The sequence below is a fragment of the Plasmodium brasilianum genome, chromosome 11 (genome assembly GCF_023973825.1).
Source record: "Plasmodium brasilianum strain Bolivian I chromosome 11, whole genome shotgun sequence".
NCBI lineage: Eukaryota > Apicomplexa > Aconoidasida > Haemosporida > Plasmodiidae > Plasmodium > Plasmodium brasilianum.
In genome coordinates this window covers 434,784-452,135 of record NC_090124.1, presented here as the reverse complement: position 1 = coordinate 452,135, position 17,352 = coordinate 434,784, and the positions used below count along the sequence as shown (strand labels likewise).

Below are 17,352 nucleotides of genomic sequence, written 5' to 3'. Positions count from 1 at the left end.
TTTATTTTCTTAACTAAGTGAATTTAACAATTTTTAGTTATCTTTTACTTCCATGAAAATATTTACCATTCGCTATTTCGCTTAATAAGAAAGTTGAAACGAAGAAAGAGCTTAACAGACAAATGTATCAACCAGCATCTGAATCGTACATATCAACAAAAGATTGAACAAATAGGTCGGTAACACAAGAACAAAAATAAAAAAAGAAAAAAAAGAAGAAAAAAAAATGATCAGATAAATGAATAATTAGATAAAATAATAAAATAAATAATATCTCAATACAATAGTTGAACTACATACTTAAACTCATAGAATGAAAATTTCACTTCCATTTATTTACGATATATTGATTTAAAATTTAACTAGAAGAATCTAATTTCCATATTTTTTGTAATTTTACTTTTCATTCTATTATTTAAGAAATTATACATGGAATAATGGATACTTTAATTAAAATAAACGACAAATTATTTATTGATTTAAATAATTACCACGAAAAGGTAGACGATACAGAAGATTTAAACATTTTTGAAACTAACCATGGAGAAAGTGTAAGGGATAAAAAAAATGATGCAGGATTTAGCTATAAAATGGAAATAAAAAAACAAGTAGATATCTTTACTGATTTAGTAAAAGAGAAAAATATAAATTATGATATTTCTAGAAAATTCAAAGATAATAACTTGGATATCATTAAGACGATTAAAGCTATTAATAATTCCTATATTAAAAATGAAGAATTTCATTTTACAAGATTAATGATGCTAATATGTTTAAAGAATTATATTTTTGAATTTGTAAATAAATATTTGAAAAATCTTATAAGGAATTATGAAGAGGATAAATACAAGAAAGAAATAAAAAATTTTAATAGTTTAATACATAGTAAAGATAACGTTGAGTTAGACAAACACACATGGAACAACGGGGGAAAGAACAAAGAAGAAACAGAAAATGCAGAATGCACTCAAACAAATTTTCTAGTCATTACATTCTTAAGTAAAAGTATTATCGAAAATTATACGTTACTAGAAAATTTAGAAAAGACTTCAAAACATCTTAAAGAAGAAGAATGGACATATTTAAAAGAAAAAATTTTGTTGCTAATTAAAAATTCCTGTATAATAAATGATAAAGGAAGTGATAATTTTACTACTTTTGTAAAGATGATTAATAAGGATATGTATAAATCTTTTAAAAGATATAAAAGTATAATTGAAATGAAAAAATTCAATATATGCTTATATTTTATTGATATTTTTTTTAGTATATTTTTGATTGATTATCCTTACAAATGGCATAATGTATTAGGAAATATATTTGATACCTTTAAGTTTATTTCCTTTATTAAAAATAATGATTTCAGGAATGTGTTAAATACTGATTACAATTCAACTATATATTATATTATGGATTTAAGTGGTCATAACGATTCAGTTAATGAAATAAAATATGAGGAAAACAGTGAAAAGAAGGATAACTACAGTATGGTGATACAATTTCAAAATTTCTATTCTTTAATGTTTTTAATGAATAAAATGTTAAAAAAGTACATTCCTAGAACTCATAAATCTAACTATTATTCTGTTATATATCATAATTACTTTATTTCTTATATAAATAATAGCAATAAAAATTTATTACAAATAGAAGATTACAGTGATTTAAAAATACCTTGTGAAAATTTGTTATTAGGATTTGAGGATATAATAAAAATATTTTTCCCCTTTTTTAACAGATTATTATATTCTCTGTTAAAATTTAATAACAATATATATATTATATTCATAACAAAAAAAATTGTAAAATTTTTATATAAGACTTTGGTGTGTCATTTTATTTCATTGCCAGAAGGAGTGCTAGATAATGAACTTGAAATATTATTTACTAATATAATGGAAATAATAGATATAAATTTGCATGAATACGTAAATAATTTATATTTTGTAAATGTAAATATAAATACAAATGAACTGTATAACAATGAAAGGTCTATATCTGTTTCTAAAATAACTGAAGAATCTTCTTATGAAAATTTAAGTAAATTTATCCATAATAAAAGAAATCATTTGGACAAGTTATTTTTGATATATATATTGAAGTCAAAAAAGTGGTGCTTAAAAATTTTAAATTTATTTTTATATAGATCCATTAATTATGAGGAAATGAATGATACTTGGAAAATGATTCTTAAGCATTTTGAAAATAAATATATTATATTTTTAGAGAAAATTTCAGTTTTAATACTAAAAATAACTATAAACACTACATGTACGGATGAAGAAAGAATGAATTATAACAAACTGTTTTGGTATATTAAGTACATAATAGATTATACTGATTATTTGAAGTTTTCTGATAAATGCTTGTCCCTTTCAGTGAATTACCTGTGTATGATAATTTCTCTGGACAATTTACGAGCATTTGTCAAACAAAATATTCTGAGTGAGATTTTTTTACGTTGTCTTTTTTTTCATATTAACAGCAGCTCTCATATAGAATGCATTGATGTAAAAACAGATAATAGAAAAATATAAAATGCGTTATGTGTATATAAATGCATATTTGTATATGGTAGCGAAAACGTTAAATGTGCCTTATTCTACTGTACGCTGAGAAATTGTTAAATGAACGTTCCTCCATAATGCATTTAAATTTATGGCTGTATATGCAATTAAATTTACCTTTTTTTTTTCTTTTTTTTTTTTTTATTTTCAGAATTTTTTCACGAGCAGCGCAGGACAGAAAGAGAGTCTATTATTTGATAATTTAAAATTTGAGAGATATATTATTTGTTTTGAAAAGATACCATTGTTCCGTAAATATTTACTTGATTATTACGACGATACAAAATCAAAGAATATTCTAAAGAAATACGTGAATTACATAATTTTTTTATTTTGTGAATTGTTAGAGAAATATTTTTATGATATAATATTTGATTTAGATAAGAATGTAAAAGATCATTTAAGAACATGCTTAGTTATTCAAAATGAGTATATGCATTTGTTATATCCTGAAATGTTTTTAAAAAAAGAATTAGACTTTTCGAATGAAGAAATAGAAATATGTGGTTATAAAAATGTTAACTTCTTAATTAATTCAGAAGTTTGCATGAGAACGGAGAATTATAAAATTCATATAAAGAATATAATTGACTACATCTCAAAAATAATACAGAATCATATGAAAGAGAATAAAATAGAATATAATTTTGATTTTACTAGTTTTTATATGTCAAATTGTGATACATTTAATAGTTTGTTATTTATTATTAAGAATTTACCATTATACAAATATTCTCAGGATGAGTTAATATTTAAAGATTTATATAGTGTACAAAATGAGCATAATTTAAATTATAGTTGTCTTATTATGAATGATATAAGTTTATATAAATATTTTTCTTTGTTTATGTTTTTAACCTATTATAAATATTTATTTATCAAAAAAGTTTTGGAAAATATAATAAATCAAAAGGTATTATTAGATAACATGAATGATTCTTATAGGAGACGTATAGATAAAGAAGATTTAACTACTGATCATTATATTGAGGAATATTATAAAAATAAATGCAGTTATATATCTTATTTTAATAACGATGCTAATGAAATATCCCAATTTGAAAGTATTACTGATGATTTTAAAATAAAGGACAAGTCTTTTTTTCTTAATTATATGTTAGTAAATTTGTTGCACCCTTATTCAAATAACTTAAAGAGAGTCGTGATGTGGATGTTAAAGGAATATATTAATATGACACGATTTAGTGATAATGTATTACAATTTTTTTTTTATATTAGTTTTATAAACTTATTTTATTTTGAAAAACATTTAAAATTTAGGTCCTTTGACACTTTAGTTAATTTAATGTATAAATATGGAATTCCAAGGGAAATATTTTATAACGACTATAGAGAAATATTCATATTTTTATTTTTTCAATTATTAATTTTGTTTATAAAAAATGAGTCGACTTCATGTGATAATATATTCTACTGGGATAATATAAATATAAATCTAAGTGAAAATTATGAAAAAATATATCTTTTAAAATGTTTAAGGGAAGACAATATTGATTGTAATTATTATAGTGATGTTAGATCTAAAATTTGTAAAAATTATTTGTATAACCAAGTAAATTGTTTCACGGACTTTTTTATTAATGATGTGTTATATAACAATTTTCATTTTTACATGGAGAAAATGGAAGAAAGTAATTTAAACCAGTTTTTGAATTTTATTTCTATGTTTTATCAGAATGAAATTAACAATAATATTATTTTATTTATTAACTTGCTAAATGAATCCCTACTAGATGTAACGTCTTCTCCCTTATTAGGAAATGACAAAGGGTATTCATTTTTGAGAACATTAAAATTTTTTTCCTTTTTTTTGGAACATTATAAAAATGCTAGTAGTACTCAAGATGTGTTAATAATAAAAATATTGCAAAATGATAGTTTTATAGTTTATTTTAAACATATAATAAGAAGAGTAAAAAATAATGAACTGAATGAAGAAATATTAAATGAAATATATTATATATTATACATATTTACAAAAAATTCGTTATTTAATTATAAAATTTTCTGGTTTTATTTTCTTTATTCCTTAGCACATATTTCGAACGATTTGAATATATTTCACTTAAGGGAGATAAATAAAATAGAAAAAATACCTAATATCCCTATGTATGTAATGCAATTTTTTAGTAATGTAATTAAAAGGGATGTCTTTTATGTTTTCTTTTCCCTAGCAGAGGAAAAAACATTTAGGATAAATAATTCTAACATATCATTAATAGAAATTTTACGAAAAATTAGTTTATTGTTGATTTGCTTATCGGACGAAAACATTAATGAGCAAAACTTTTGTAATAATAGCACAATACATATATGTGGTTTATATTTATATAACAGCTTATTATCATATCTATTTTCATTATTAACAAAAAATAAAATACTTTTTACGCATTTATTTTGGAGTAAACTAAGGAAGGCATATAACATAATTCAAGATGATCAGACCGAATTAAGTGATATTGATGATACTGGTTCGAATTATTCGTTTAAAAAATTTGATGAAGCAAAATCAGGAGATAGAAATTTTAACACTAAGGAGTTTATTTTTAAGGATACAGAATTTTTATTTGAAAGTATTGGAGAAGCAGACATAGATGCTGGAATGGAAGAGGATTTAGACGTAGATGTGGGAGAAGGGGCATATGTAGAAATGGAGGAGGAAGATAAACAAATGAGTTTACAAGGGTATGTTTACAGGAATAGTTCTAGTTCTTCTAAGAATGCGAAAAGATTTTCCAGAGATAGTGCATTTGAAAAAAGTGAATTATACGATACGCTAAACGAGATAAGTGCAGACAAAAATGAAATTATCAAAAATGAAGTACTATTTTATAGACATATAAAAAACTATTTTTTAAACAAAAAAAAGAATATGACAAGAAGAAAAAGGAAATTAAGTCATAATTATAATAGTAGTAATAATAATATGCATAATCATCGATTAGATGCTATGGACAATGATAAGGAAAAAAAAATTGTGAAGTTGTTAAATACTATTTATTTTAATATATTTCTATTAAAAGATAAAAAAGAAGAACATATAAGGAAGCTACTAAAAACATTAAAATGTGTGAACAACAATCTCCTTTTAAATAGTTCCGAAAATGAGTATAATGTATATACAATGTTATTGATGATTCAGAAAAAAAGATACATATATCAGTCATTTTCTATGTATCTTTTTTTAGATATACAGGATTTTTTTACTATTCTAGTTGATGAACATATTTTCACATCTATTATTGATGAGTGGTTAAATGATATATTTTATATATATCAAAATTCGGATGATTTAAAATATTTTATATTAGCTTATTGTAATATATTAATATATCTCTGTATGTATAAACAGAAGAGGGAAATGGTTTCCCTACGTTCTAAGGTACATACTAATAATAATAATAATGAAAGGAAGAGTAATAATAATAACAATAATAATAATGATGATGATGATAATTATGGTGCTGATTACGGTGACAGAGAAAAAGGCTTTTGTTTTTTGAAAGGAGAAATTAATAGCATCAATAATTTGGACAAAATTATAAGAGACATAGATATGGAATATTTTAATGAATATGCTATAGAACAGCTAGGAGAAAGATTACACAAAATAATTAATGCTATAGTTAATGTTGTTTTAATGCTTCCTATCCCGTACAAGGATAATGTAAAAGTTTTTAATAAGAACGTACTTCGTAGATTAGCACCAATATGTGGTGAAGGGGATAATATAGAGCATAATAATTTATTAAAATTTAATAGTGAAAATAGTATGAATGACAGGAGAAGCAGTAATTTTAAAGAAATCCATTTTAATGATTTATTACAAAATATTGAATTTATGCATGTAAATAATTATGAACAAAAATTTTACGAAAGAAAGCACAACTCGTTAGAACATTTTTATAATAATGTTGTTCATATTAACAAATCAGATGATTTAAAACTTTACGATAAAAATATTTCCGTAAATTATTACTTTCAAAATAATATGAACGACGACTTTGTAAATAGATTGATATCTGAATGTAACTGTGAACATTTTCAAATATTTATATATGTACGAAAAGCTTTTTCCCTGTTAACGCAAGAAATTATTTCCAATGAAAATCTGATTAATATAATTGGTTGTTCAGACAAGTATTACAATTTCATAAACATAATTCGGTTAGATATTTAGGGAAAAGAGTATGCAATTTAACAATAACATTAATTACAACAATGATGTTAATTTTAGTTTGTTTTGCTCTGTTTTGTTTCTTTATCAGTACTATCTTTATGTGTTTATTTCTGATTGAATGGATGGATCGTCATTTTTTATAATAACTCGAGAATAGCGAAATCATTTAAAAATGCAATTGTTTGTGTTACTTCATAGGTGAATATGCGCATATGAGTATATGATAAAAGATAGACATCATATGTCAAAATTAATTAAAAAAAAAAAATGAACTACAATGCTTCTTTTTCTTTTTCATGGGAAAATATATTTTTTTTTTTTTTTTTTTTTTTTTTGTATTGGGTATACTTGAGTATTTATATATATGTGTATGCATGATAAAATATAAATATGCGTAAAAGTAGACATTTGATTATGCTTAAAAAATACGAAAGAATATTGAACTATACTCATATATGAATTAATGTTAAATAAATTTCGCTTCGATTACTGCATTTGAATGTAGGTTGCGCATGCAGTTCCTTGGCGCGTATGTGTATAAAGTATAATAAAGAGCAATGAAATGAAAACAAATGCCTAGAACATTAAATGCTTATACATACACATATTTATATGTAATATTTTTATGTCGTTGTTGTTTTACCCCTATAATTTAGTACCGTACGTCTTTATTTTAATTAAATAGTTCGAGTCTATTTAAATTATTATCATTATTTTTTTTTTTTTATAAAAAAAGGAAATTACTTGTTATGCGTGTGTCACAAAGATGGTCATATTATATTTAAAAATTATGTACTTTTTTCATTAAGGTAAATAAAATTATTTATTTTTTTTTCCCATTATTTTTATTAGCAAGTTTCCATATTTGTTACTTTTTGTGTGTATCTTTTTTGCCATATTCTTTGGTAATTTTTGCTTTATTTTTTTTTTCGCTGCCTTATGTAACTCTTATTTGTCGTTATATTTTACTCATATTTGTCGTTATATTTTACTCATATTTGTCGTTATATTTTACTCATATTTGTCGTTATATTTTACTCATATTTGTCGTTATATTTTACTTTTATTTGTTGTTATATTTTACTTTTTTCTTTTGTCTTATTGTCATTTTTTTTGTTTTATTGTCCTTTTTGCTGTTGCCTTGTTGTCCTTTTTTTTGTTACCTTATTTTTCCTTGTCTTTTATGTTAGCATCGCGCCCAATTAAAATCGAAAAAAACACACTGGCGTTTATAACATAATGATGAAGTATAATTCAAAAAAGCGTTCATATTGCTTTCACAATTTAAAAGTCACTGAATACCCCTTGAGCGAAGATAAAAAGGATCTATTTCATAATTTCATGTTAGAGAGTGAACAATACGATTATATAAAAAAGCGAATGAAGTGTAGCGATTTACAGGACGAAGGGAAGTATAATAAAAATATATTTTGTAAATTGAAAGACTTTTACAAAAATAATGATAGTAATAATTTTTGTAATAAATCTTACTTAACCAATGTGTGTATAAAAAAAAAACATGATATTTCAAAAGTGATAGAAGAAAAAGTGATAACAGAAGAAAATAAAATAAAAAATAATATATATACAGGTAAATTTTGCCCTTTGTTGAAATGTTATATAACAGATGAAGATTTGATGAGCGTAAATAAAAATAAATTGCGTGATAAAGAAATAGAGAGCGGCATGATACATGAAAAGATCTATTCAAAATCTGAAAATAACTCTAAGACAAAATATGGTGTTAAGAGGACATATAGTGAATATACTAAGAGGTATTCATGTGACACAAAAAATTGTAATGAACACACTGCGACTAAAAACTTAAATAACAAAAATGAATATGAATGTTTGCAAGAAAAAACGTTGCAGACGAAAAGAAAGGATAGTGAATTAGAAAAAACAGTTATTGGTAATGTGAATGTGACAACTGCTAGAATTCATTGTCACAAATTTAGAAATGAAGGTGGAATTAGGTTAACTGAGGAATGTAACGAAATGAAAAGAAATGAAAATAATATATATAGTGAGAATAGAGAAGTAAAAGAAAGCGTAAAAAAAAATAAAAAAAATGAGCAATCAGTGAAGAAGCAAAACAAAAGAGATGAAGTGCATTATAAACAGGAGGTCTACACAATAAATGATAATCTTAAAAATAAGTCCAAAGAAAATGAATTGACACATGTTTTTCTTGAAAATGATTTAAATTGTAGTCCTATCCTTTTAGACAATATATACGAAGGAAAAAGTGCAGAAAAAAACAAAGAAAAATTAAATGAGGAAATTAGGAAATTCAGAGGCAAAGTAAATATTCAAATTAGATGCAACACCACTCCAGGGGATGAATATATGATTAATAATGATGTATTATATCCGTATTATTCAAACAGTCTTATGATAGAGGATGAAAGAAATGATGACAAAATAAGTACCCTCTCCAAAAGCCTAAGTAATAAAAATAAATTATATGAAGAAATGAGAGAAAAATTAATAAGTAGTAATTCTACGAAAATCAATTTGAATGATAAACTAAAAGAAAGGATAATAAATAAATGTAGTGAATATTCCTCTAATGAAAAGTTAAGCTTTTCACCTATAAACAAAAAAGTTATTTTATATGACAAAGATATGTTCTCGTTGAATGGGGACAAAAATAATAGTAGTTGTAATAGCAAATGCACTATAAAATACATAGATCTGATAAACAGTAATGGTAGCAATATTAAAAATAATATAATAGAAAAAAAGAAAAAAATAAAAAGTATTCATAACGAAATTTTAAACCTCATAAAAGAGGACAAGGAGGTAAACAAAGGTAAGAACATAGATGAAGAAAATGGGGATTTTTCTAATGGATATCTAATCTATAACAGGGATGGAGCAGACAAAGAAGTAGGAAAAGAAGCGGTCAATCAAATGGACGGAATGCATGAAAATTATAATGAGGAATGCAAGTCCCGATACATCAAACAAATACACGGGTGTAATAATAAAATTTATGGTGAAGGAAATGATGTGAATGATCCCGTGGTATATAATAAAAATAAGCTTCATTACAAAATTGATGACGTTGAAGGGAAAAAAAAGGAGAACAATATAACAACGAATAACGGTTACCCTTTTGAAAACTTTTCATCAAGCGTGATGTTAGAACCTAGTAAAGAGGACGAACTGTTTAGAAAATATATTGGACAGAATAGAAATAATAATAAAATTGGTATTATGGATAACGAGAATGATAAGAAGGTTGAAACGGAAGTAATCGGGGAAAAAAAAGAATACATAATAAAAAATAAGGTACCCTTAAGAAATAATTTTTTAAAAAATATTAAATTAATATATGAAAAAGAAAATAAAATATTAGAGATAAATATAAAATGCTTTGAGAAATATTCCTATTTTAAAATAATTTTAAATACGTATAGTACAAATAATTTGATAAATATGAATGAACATCATGTAAACTTTGCGTTATCGAAAGTTTTATTTTCTAATGATATAATAAATAGAATCAATAAAATAAATTTTAAAAAAATTATGAAAGCTCTAGATTTTTATGGTTATCTATACGACAATATTTTTTTAAAAAATCTTTGTAATAAAATAACTATAAATAAATGGCTAAGTAATAAAAAGTTTTTTCATACCATATTTACAAACTGTTTTTTAAAAATCGGAATATTCTATGATTTAGTTTATCAATATTTGTATATGGATCCTATTTTTATAAACTTTTTATTCTCAAAAAATGGAGGAAGCTTTGTAAAATCATTTTTCTTATATAATAAAATAAAAGCAATGAAATTAATGAATAAGGTAATAATAGACTTAAAGAATATAAGTCCGTCTACTGATTCGGTTGTGAATTTTTTGTGCGGTTTCTTTTCACATCCAAAAGATCAAGATCTGAGTGAAAAAGATATCATCGAAAGACAGGAGCGAAGTGAAAGAATCGGTAAAAATATAACACGAAAGTATGTTACGAAATCAGGAATAGAAGCAAATAGACACTTAAAAAATAATTGCATGAACGCAATGAGTTCTGAATGTAGTCTTAACAAAACATCCATTGTATTAGAAAGAAAATTAAAAAAGAATACGTGCTCTAAAAAAAAAAAAAAAAAAAATTCGTATGTCTACATAAAAAACGAGAAATATAAAAAATCGTTATTAAGAAATATTTTAAACAAAATATGGTTAAACACAGATTTATACATAAAAGAAAAGATGTATTATGATAAGAATTTTACTGTAAAAAAAAAGATGAACAAAAGTAAAGTGAAGAATTCTAAAAATGTTAATAATTATCTATATGATATTCATAACTCAACAAGTGAAACCAGCGCTTGTTCATTCTTAACTGATGAAGAAGGATTGTATTACAATTTTAACAAATCCGACGAAATTAATTTTAAAATTAATGAGAGAATGAATGAAACTTATCATCAGTGTGTGTACAATCAACAGATAGATGAAAATAATGAATATAGCGCCCAAGATTACTATGTAAATAGCCACGAAGAAAACACAGAAATTCTGATAAATAATACAGCAAATAATAATGGCCCGAGAGTCAAAAACATAGCAAAAACATTTCACTCCTTGGAATGTATTCCAAACATATCCTTCGATTTATATTATCAGGATTGCAACTACTCCCAAAGGTAAAAAAAAAAAAAAAAAAAATTTGAGCAATGCGAAGGATGTCTGCATGCGCATGTATATAAAAACATGCGTGAGATAACGTTTGATCTTGTGTTTATTCATACGTTCATGCTACTATGTCTTTTTATACTTGCGAAAAGAGAACGATATTTATTCCCATTTTGCTTCATTCCTGTTACTTTATTCCTGTATGTCTCTATCTTCCAAAAAATATGACACTTGTGCTAAAACTAGGTCAACATACATTTGTTATACTTTGCTTATTTGAAAATAATTTTTTTGAATTAATTTATTTGTTTTTCTATCCCCTTCTATCGAAAAAAAAAAAAAAAAAATTTTATTATTACATTAAAACGCAGGAGTGATTCCATTCTATCATTATGCTTTAAGGAAGAAGATATATGTAACAATGATAAGTACATAAATGACATTTCTTTTCTTGGTATAAGAATTAGTTCGAAGGAAAATAAGATAAACTACTTCAACTGTTTTGATGTAAATTTAAAAGTTAGTATAAAAAAGCATTTACTAAGTAACATAAATTATAATATATCAAAAGATGATGAGAACATTTCAGCATTTTTCCCCGTATGGCCATACAATCCCGACTATTTTGGGTATAAAATTGCAAAAAACATTAAAAAAGAGTTTAATGAGATAAAAAGAAATATATTACAAGAAGGTGAAGAAGAAAAAAAAAATTCGTTAGAAATCATAATTAATAAAATGAATAATAATAAGATGGAGAAATATGACGAATCAACCCATTTTGTATTAAGAGAAAACCAAACAGAAAATAATTTTTTTGATTTTAATAAGTCTAGAAACAACATTCATTACAACGAAAAGAACATTACAGTTAAGAATGATAATGCTGATTGGAATAAAAATCGAAATATAGATGAACTAAAATTAAAAGACTGTTATTTTATTTTAAGTGTAAAAATATATCCTATTCGCACTTTAGCATTATACACATTATATAATTCATTATATAAAGATAATAACATAAAATTTGTTGAGTTCTATTCTAAGAGTATAAATAATGAGATAAAGGAATGGCTACTTCTATTTTTGCTACCTAACTTTATTAACAAGTGTATTCATAAAGTTACCTACCCATTAAAACTAACTAAAAATATTTTCTCCGAATCGAACGAATTCTATGAAGATTTTTTTTCAAATGAATATCTAAAAATAAATGATATTGAAAAAATTATAATTTACACAAAAAATAATAGTGACGAAGAAATAGAAATATGTCCTTTCTCTTTTTGTTATATATGGTTAAAATCAACTAAGTATAAAATTGATAGATGGATTAGTTCTAAAATTAATGAAGTTCTTTTTACATTTCCTTTTGCTAATTTTTTGTTAAGTAAATATTTTTCTAGCTTCCTACTCTTTATTCAATTATTTCATACCTGTTTAGATATAGATCATATGTATTTATGTAAATCCCATTTTTATGTTTCCCTCAAGCACAACATTTCCTTTCTTCACGAGTCACTAGTTAACGTTCTATTTTCTACTGCCATCCAACTAACGAATGTCTGATCATACGTTATAGTTTTTGCTTTTACTTGCTTACGTATGTAATACATGACTGTGTTCATCGTATTACCAAAAGGTACGAAGATAGATATTATTAAAAGTATGATTCGTAAATGATAAGTAATAAGCTCCTGTGGGAAACTTGTTTTGTGATATACATATTTAGTGGTAAATTTGTTTCATTTTTGATTCACCCCTTTTTGATTTTCTCATTTCCTTTTATTTTCTTTTTACTTCGAATGCAGTCTATTGTTCTTGTTTCCCCATATACTCTTTCCTCTTTTCTTTTTTTTTTTTCTTAAAATAAAGAGATCAAAAAGGCAACTTCGTATAAATTTTTTGTCATATCGTAATTTTATTTTATTTTATTTTTTTTTTTTTTTAAATAGCAAAGCTCAAAACGTGCCCTAAAAAAAACAACATAAGCAGATATAACAAAGAAAAAGAGCAATTAGTTAAAACGAGGTTCAACAAATAATAAGAATAGTTTCGAAATAATTTTTTCATGTTTTACTGGTACACTAGAGCGAAAAAAAAAAAATAAAAATAATAAATAAATATACAAACAAACGATAAAACGATAAAACGATAAAACAAACAAACGAGCAAACGAACAAACAACTCTTTGCAGTCTTGAATGTAGAAACTCTTATAGAAATGCATTTCTTTAAAAAAGTAAAAAGGCTTGAACTTCTGACATCCAATTCGTAGGAAGTGCACATAAATTATTTAAAAATAACCTCGTTTGGCAAAATTTGTTTAAATGAAAACGAAAAAAAAAAAAAATGTCCGATTAATTATCATGAGGAAATATATACGTATAAAAACGACGAAAAATATGATGAAGATGTTTTGGATATAGATAACAACTTGTTAAAAATTAAGAACAATTCTTTTAACATTCTGAAAGAAATAAATATATACTATGGGGAAAAAGAAAAGAAAAATAGTATTAAAAGATTAAGAGAAAATAGAATATGGATAGAAAAGAAGAGTAATACAATAACCACAAACATAAAAAATGAAATAAAATATATGGACATATTAATATGTGGTGATAAAAATAGTGGAAAAACTACTTTTTTAAATTGCATAAGTTGTGTAGACAAGCTTAATTATAATTATAAAATCGATGATAAGGATACCTCCACAAGTAGGTACAGAAACAGTGATAGTACAAAAAGGAATGCCATCGATAGTTTCGATTCATTACTCAAAAATAAACCAGAAATTAGGGAAAATAAGGAGGAGAAAAAAATAATATGGAATTATAATAAACTAGAATTACTATCGTATATACCAATTTTATTTTCAAAACTGACAAATAGAAATTATGATGAACTGAAAACAAAATTTAAGAAAATATTTTTAGACACTGATATATGTGAAGCATCAATTTTCGTAACAAAGGATGATTTAGATTTTATTAATTATGAATTCAATATAGGTAGCAAAATTTCCACGGATGATTTTAGTTATCTTAAGATAAATTTCTGTGAGTATGGTGAAGATCTTTTTCGAAAAATAAGGGGGTATTATGAACTACTTCGTTATTGTGATAAACAGCATAAAAGAGAGAAGGTGGTAGAGGGTGAAAAAAGGAGAAAACACTTAAACGGAAGTATAAAAAACATTAGCTTAATGTGTAATGAAGAAAAAAATATTGTAGAAACCTCGTTCCAAAGTAGAACAATAAGCATTATTGAAGACGCGTTACTAAGAATAAAAGAAACCAAATTTATTAACTATTTTGTAAATTTAAAAAGATCTTTTTTTTTGATTAAATCAAGTTTACATATATATAATATTTTAATGGAAAAGACATTTAAGAAGAGGTGCAAAAGAGACATAATGAAAAAAGGTAAATTAAGAGTACATATAAATGCATATGTGAATAAACTATTACGTAACAATAGTAACGTATGGAATTACAAAATTACATTGCAGAAGTATAATTTATGTAACAATTTTTTTAAGAAAAAGAAAAACATTTTTATTACTATAAATGAAGAACATTTATTGAACACATTTGAATATCTCAACATTATAAAAGACCTCAACAATTATGATAAAAAGGAGGTCCTATTTGTAGCTAGCCGCTCATATGATTTTGAAAAACTAAGCAAAAGGTATCATATATTTTTTAATTTAAATTACAACTTGAGAATTTTTAATAAACTACTATTGTTAAATCAAGGGGGTAATAATACGGATAAGGAAAAAAGTAAATGTATTATACGTTTGGAGGCAATTTATTATTTAATGAAAAAGTGTGTGAATAAATATTGGAAGGTTCACAAAAAAAGCAGGAACAAAATATACAATAGACATAAGGACATCATTTTTAAATATTATTCTAAAAGGAGATTGAACAATGAATGTAAGAATTACACCGCAGGGCGTTGGAATAATGAAGAGAACTATAGCTGCTGTAAATATAAAGGAAACAAAAAAGGAGTTATAAATCGAGGTTGTCAAAATACACATAAAGAATGCCGCAATGATCATTCCTATAATGGGGTTAACACAACGAAGTGCAATGTTAAAGGTAACTTTTCTTTTTTATTAGAAGAAAGATCAGAGGTCGCTAATTTTTTCAAAGCATTTTATGATGAATATATATATAAAAACAAAAATCGATTATATGCAAAAAATTTAGTAAGAGAAAATTTTGATATTTGTTTCTTATTTATAAAATTTTGTTTTTATTATCACCAGCACCTTCAAGTAAATAACAAAAATAAGACAGTTAACAAATTAAATATTTATAAATTTATTTATTTAAAACAAATTGAAATAGTTAAAAAAAGTCCATATGTTCTTTATCACAACATATGTGTACCTTCTTGTGTCTATGCTTTTATAAATTTATTGAAAATGAATTATCAGAGTTATCCCTTTCAACCATTAAAGGAATACAAAATTTTTTCCTTATTACGGTTCATTTTTTACGGCGTCATTTATTATAAATTAAAAAAAAAGAGTTGCGATTTTTATGATACAAGTAATGCGAGAGTAAATCATATATGCTACTTCTCTAGAAGTGTTATAGTGAACTCTCTTGTGGATTTGTTTGAAAGGAGGAGATGTGAAAAGAAGAGAATCTACAAAGTAATGAACGCAAGAGAAATTAACATGGGAGAAATTAATGTGCGCGAAATGAACAAGAGAGAAGTAAAGGATACAATTGATGGAGTCCGCAATGTTCGGAAGGGGAAAAACAAATCATCGTCATTGATATTTCCATTCAGAGAAAAATATAGAAAAAATAGAAAAATACTAAGAGATATAATTAATAGCGTAGATACAATTATACATCCATTTATTATAATAAATAATATAAAAGAAAATTGGTTATATTTTAAAAATTACATGATAAGGTCAAATATGTGTTCCTATTTTAATGGCTCAACATATAGATATCCTAACACATCATTTGAAATTGTACTAAATTTTGATCTACATGAAATAGCTGAAGAACCCTTTTTGCAGTTATGGGGAAAAAACCAACTTGAAAAAAAGTACACAATTTACTTTAAACCAATATGTTCTACTCTCTTTGAAAATAAAATAGGAAAAAAAAAATTTTTGCACTTTCCTTTTACTCATAGATTACTTAAATATTTTAATGACAACATCCCACTTAAAAAAGAAGGAGAGGGCGATTATCGTTACTTATTATATACATTGTGTAACGCGTTTTTAAAACTACTTAAAAGCTTTTTAATATGTTATTATAAAAATGAAAAAATAAATTGTAAAGTAAATGTAATTAATATTTTCATACTATTAAATTATGCATCGGACATATATTACTTAATGGCCTATGGGGAAAAGAATATTTTTGTGTCAAAGGAAAAAGATTTCATTCTTACTAATAATTTATTACATTGTAAGAATACAGAAAGAAAAAAAAAAAAAAAAAAATATTAGAACGGAAGAAACGAAAAATTATTTTTCATATATGTCAAAAGAATGCATTATTTAATTCTACCTTCTTCCTATGGGAGGAAATACAAAATAAAAAACAAAATTCTCGAATAAATAATTACCTCTTGTATTTAAAAAAACGTCTATTTTTTTCGATTGGATGCAAAAACGGTAATAATAATGGCAAAACATCTTTCTAGTCAAAAGTTTTACACCATTATATATATATATTTATATATATATATATATGTGCCTGTTCGTACACCTCCACAATATATTTAACTCTAATAATATATGTATTATTTTTCAAGTAAATTATAATATTACCCCGTATGAATTATTGTTACAAGCATAATAATAAACAGGGGGTAAAAATAAAAGCAGCAGTAACGACGGGATTCGTGAATAATGTATGTATATAATACACATACATGC

General features: G+C 24.3%; 2 protein-coding genes across 2 annotated transcripts; both read left to right on the top strand.

The window, feature by feature from the left end:
• Positions 1-437: 437 nt before the first annotated feature.
• Positions 438-6,768, top strand: MKS88_003567 (uncharacterized protein; the record flags this gene model as incomplete). The annotated part of the gene is made up of 2 exons (XM_067216669.1): positions 438-2,510; positions 2,719-6,768. The coding sequence occupies 2 exons, from the start codon at positions 438-440 to the stop codon at positions 6,766-6,768; spliced, it is 6,123 nt and encodes a 2,040-aa protein (XP_067072380.1).
• A 1,239-nt stretch (positions 6,769-8,007) lies between these two features.
• MKS88_003566 (uncharacterized protein) lies at positions 8,008-16,920 on the top strand (the record flags this gene model as incomplete). The annotated part of the gene is made up of 3 exons (XM_067216668.1): positions 8,008-11,432; positions 11,793-12,774; positions 13,699-16,920. 3 exons carry the CDS (start codon positions 8,008-8,010, stop codon positions 16,918-16,920), a joined length of 7,629 nt encoding a protein of 2,542 aa, XP_067072379.1.
• Positions 16,921-17,352: the final 432 nt, after the last annotated feature.